Raw genomic sequence first — 4,797 nt, 5'->3', positions numbered from 1 at the left:
TCATATATTCTATATATTTATTAGAGTTTATAATACTCTTTTTATATAATAATTTTTGAATAATGTGGCACATCCAATACCCGTTTCTAAATATCTTCTTAATTGTCTCATGCAAGGTAGAGAAAATCGAGATTTTACGTGAAATCGAAAAGGTAAATAAAAAACGTAAAACGTAAAATCTTAACAAGATTTAAATCGTAAAATCGTCAGACTTAGTACAAATTTCGTAAAATCGATAAACTCATTTAAAATTATAATATCAAAAGATTTTAAGAGTTAAATCGAGATTCTACCTACTACGGTCTCATGGCCTTATTTAAGAGTTGATTTAGGACCAAAACACTTCTTTAGTTTTTTCCCTCAATAAAATACTACAGTCAAAGAGATCGCCGAGGCAATTTAGGCAGGGATCCTCACACTATTACTTAGGTTTCGAAAAACAATGCAGGTCTAAATAAAAAAAAAAAAATAGAAAACGGTGCCCGTTAGTGGTCCATCATAATAGGGCCATGCCATATAAAAAAGGAAATAGAAAAGAAAAAGCATATTCGAATTTTCCTTTTTTATTATCAAAATAACTTGTTAAATTTCTCACAAATTTTGAAAATAGTCCTACTAATAAGAATATCTCAGTTCAAATTGTGTACTACATGAATCCTTATTTTGTAAAAAAATACTATATGCATATTAAAAATTTAACTACTAAATTAATTATATATTTATATATAAATTTATATTTTGATAATATTAAGTGTATAAAATATTAGTAAATGTTAAATCGTTACTAATAATAACTCGTTGATTTTGTGTACTTGAAAGTCTTAACTAATCGAATAGATGAGCAGGTTTGCTGACAATTTTGTCTTATTTGATTTTTTTTCTCAACCTTTAATAGAGTAGTTGGCGAACCGCCTAATCTTATTTTTGAATTTTAACTTTTTTATTTAAATTTAAGTTGATAAGTAAAAGTAAATAAATAATTATTTTTGGACTGTGTTTTCTTAAGTTAGATTAATTTTAGATTTGTATAAATTTTGTATAATTTTTTCCCTTTTTCTTAATCTGATGTCAATTTTTTTTTCTTTTGAGAATTAATATTATGCTAATAAATCACTTTCTTAAAAAATTTAAATTAATTAATTAGAAATAGGTTAATAATAATATTTTCTGACAGTTTTTTTTATTTGCCTAATTACTAGAATTCATATCAGTAAGTTAAGCCAATGTAAATAATTTGCTTTCATATCAGTTTTTTTCAATTATAAATAATTATTGTTAAAGTAATTTAATTACAATTTTTAAGTCTGCATAATATTAATTATGCCACATATATACAAAATTAGTTATCAATATAAAATTAAAATGTTTGATATTTCACTAGAATAAATCAAATTATATAAATATACATAAATTAATTGATTTTTATATTCATTCAACACTTTTTACATAATATTTTGGCAAATTTTAAAGCTGATAGCATCTGGTATATGTTTTTGTTTGTATAAGATGATAAGATATACAAGACAATTATTGAATGTAAGAGATTTGTTTGTGGCAGTGAAAAGGAAGATGGTGCGAAGGTAGTGAGAGTAGAGAACTTTGAGAACCCTTACAAACACCAAGACAACTTCGACAAAAGGTTCAAGTTATCGCTCAACAAATTGTACGCGTGGAACCTGGTGGAGTACGATAGGGTCGTCATGTTGGATGCAGACAATCTTTTTCTCCAGAGAACCGATGAATTGTTTCAGTGTGGACAATTTTGTGCTGTCTTCATCAACCCTTGCGTCTTCCACACTGGTCTCTTCGTCCTCCAGGTAAATTAAAATAATTTATCCACGCCAACTTTTGAACTGCATTATGTCTCAAATTTCCACATTCTTAATGGGACCCCTTGTATCCTTTTACTTCCACAGTGCCCGCACTAATAATTATGGACAAAATATCTAAGAAAATTAGAAAAACGTGCAACTACGTTCACATAAGTGTTGCCCATTCGGTGTTGGATATATCTTTAAACAAGAAAAAAAATATTTGAAAGTTGTCGTCAAACGAAATAAAATGGTTTAACTCTTTGGTAAAAAATCATGTTATATTTTCCTTAATTGAAACGGTTTAGTGCTGCCCAAAAAAAATAAACCGTTTAGTTATACCAACAATAGTGTTAGCATAGTGGTAGAGGTATGCACTATGACCCTCCGGAATGTTCTAGAGAAAGTATCAATTGAGAGAGTGGATTTGGCTCCGCTTGAAAACAGGTTAGTTTGGGATGAAAAACACTGACCAACTTTAGTTTGGTACCCACACCACCAAACAATTTTAAAATAAATAATCATAATGTATAAATAGAACAAATTAAACATACCAGTTACCACCATTGAGATTAAGTAACATTACATACGACACTTCTTAAATCTTAACTTGTTATGCCTATATTCGGAAGTTATTATTATCCTATTTATAAAGGGCTAATGTTTAAAATGGTCCTGGAAAAATCACATAAATTAATTTAGTCTCTCAAAGATTCATGGTTTCTGAAAGATACCAACATAAGTCAATTTGGTCATTCAATTAATTTCTTGTTGACAACGTGTTGCTAGCGAATAAGGTAATGGACGTTTAACGATAGCACGTCAACAAAAAGTTAACTGAAAGACCAACTTAATTCACATTAATATATTTCAGGGACCAAATTGGCAAGTTAACTCAAGCATGATATTTCATGAACTAATTTGAATATTAGGAGAGAAAATTCAGAAGTATTAGAGATTTAGTACCCTTGCAAATTATGTATGTAGAAGGGTTATGACACGGATTCTAATTGTTTGATATATCTGCAGCCATCAAGTGCAGTGTTCAAGGACATGGTTCATGAATTACAAAATGGGAGAGAGAATCCAGATGGTGCAGACCAAGGTTTCATAGCTAGTTACTTCCCAGAGTTGCTTTATAGGCCAATGTTCCTTCCAAATCCAAATGGCTCCAAGCTTCAAGGAACTTATAGACTTCCTTTGGGTTATCAAATGGATGCTTCTTACTACTGTAAGCACATGATTACAGCAATTATGAAAACTAAAATGTTCATATAGTTTTTTATAAAACTCCAAATCTTAATTAGTGGAATCTAAGTTAATGTTAATGCTGATTTTAATTCAGATCTTAAACTTCGATGGAGCATACCCTGTGGACCAAACAGTGTGATCACGTTCCCAGGGGCACCGTGGTTGAAGCCGTGGTATTGGTGGTCATGGCCGGTGCTTCCATTAGGCCTCCAGTGGCATGAACAACGTCGTCAAACTTTGGGGTAAAGTCCAAAATCTTTGTATTCATTTTGTTTTGTTTCTTTGATTTTAATTGATTCTAATAATGCTAGTCTTATTGACATTAACATTTTGTTTTTTGTAACCATATCATGCTCTTTAAAAATGCAAATTATTGCAAAATTGGCTTAGAAGGTAAATTGTTGATGCAAGTTATTGCAAGAAATTGACATTATTACCAATGCAGGTATGCTGCAGAGATGGCTGTGGTATTTATCCAATCTGCAATATATATCGGACTAATAGCGATGACTCGTTTGGCTAGGCCAAGCCTCTCGAAGCTCTGCTACCGGCGCTTCGATAAGAGTGTCATCGTCGTGCAAAGTATCCTCAAACTAGTGGCATTGTGGACAATCCTTGCTGCATACACAACACCTTTCTTCATCATCCCTCACACTATTCACCCTCTACTAGGCTGGGCCCTGTACATACTCAGTGTCTTTGCGCTATGCTCGATTGCGACTAATGCCTTTCTGCTACCAATGTTGCCTGTTGTGACGCCGTTGCTGGGGATCGTTGGGTCCTTAATGGTCATGGCGTTTCCTTGGTATCCGGATGGCGTGGTGAGGGCCTTGTGTGTGTTTGCTTACGCTTTTTGTGCTGCGCCAGTTCTTTGGTCATGTATTGTGAGGATAATGGCTGGTCTTCAGGTATCTTTAGAAAGGGAAGCTTTTATGCCTAGATTAGGAGAATCTTCACCACCTTCTTGGTTTAACAAATTATATTGAGCTGTTTGGTTCAAGTGGGGATGTGAAACAATTGAAACTGGACCAAATTGTTAGTACTCTCTCCGTTCCATTTTATCTGTCACTGTTGTTTTAAAGTACATTCTTTAATCAGTGTATATATTGATATAAGAATGTACTAAAAAGTGAAAAATAAAAGGGAACAGAGGAAGTGTCATTTCTTGATTTGTTTCACTATACCTGATTGTGGAGGGAGGAATTGAAGTGCCGTGGATTTTGTACCATCTAATGGGTGTTTTGGTCTTGGATTATTTTACACTGAAAATAAGCTAAGGCAAACACACAAGATTTCAATTTCATGATTGAAATTATTTGAGTCAAAAGGAAGAGAACAGGGAGTTAGATTAGGGTTGTATAGAACATTAGGAATATACAATTGTTTTGTTATTCTTCACTTATATGTATTTTCTTATTTGATTGATTTCAGTATTAAGTTGCACTATGAATTTTTTGAAGAAGTGAGATAAGATGAGAGAATTCAGTTTTCGGCAGTTCGGCACACACAACATTGCATCTCTGCTTTATTTGTTTTCGTAGTTTGCAACTATTTATCAGCTTTAACCACACTAACGAAATCAGGAAATGACGGTTGATGCTGTTGTCGTAAAATTTGAATAATTTTCGTTCTCCTAAATATATGATTACTAAATTTCAATACCCAAACAAACAACTCACTCAAATAACTCGAATTACAGCTCATGTGAATTCACATGGAAGCATTCGTTCTCACA

The 4,797-nt window shown here is 32.4% G+C and overlaps 1 protein-coding gene across 1 annotated transcript in view; it reads left to right on the top strand.

Annotated features, from left to right (window-relative positions):
* The window catches only part of LOC107485945 (putative glucuronosyltransferase PGSIP8), an 8,864-nt gene extending 4,372 nt beyond the window's left edge, over positions 1-4,492 (top strand). The window contains exons 2-5 of the mRNA XM_016106477.3: positions 1,559-1,817; positions 2,841-3,042; positions 3,157-3,304; positions 3,508-4,492. Of these exons, the coding sequence (XP_015961963.1) occupies positions 1,559-1,817; positions 2,841-3,042; positions 3,157-3,304; positions 3,508-4,048 (1,150 nt within the window). The 3' untranslated portion in view covers positions 4,049-4,492. The remainder of the gene's footprint in view (positions 1-1,558; positions 1,818-2,840; positions 3,043-3,156; positions 3,305-3,507) is intronic.
* Positions 4,493-4,797: the final 305 nt, after the last annotated feature.

This window comes from Arachis duranensis, chromosome 1 (assembly GCF_000817695.3).
Source record: "Arachis duranensis cultivar V14167 chromosome 1, aradu.V14167.gnm2.J7QH, whole genome shotgun sequence".
In the NCBI taxonomy this organism is placed as follows: Eukaryota; Viridiplantae; Streptophyta; class Magnoliopsida; order Fabales; family Fabaceae; genus Arachis; species Arachis duranensis.
This window is presented reverse-complemented; position numbering and strand designations above follow the sequence as displayed.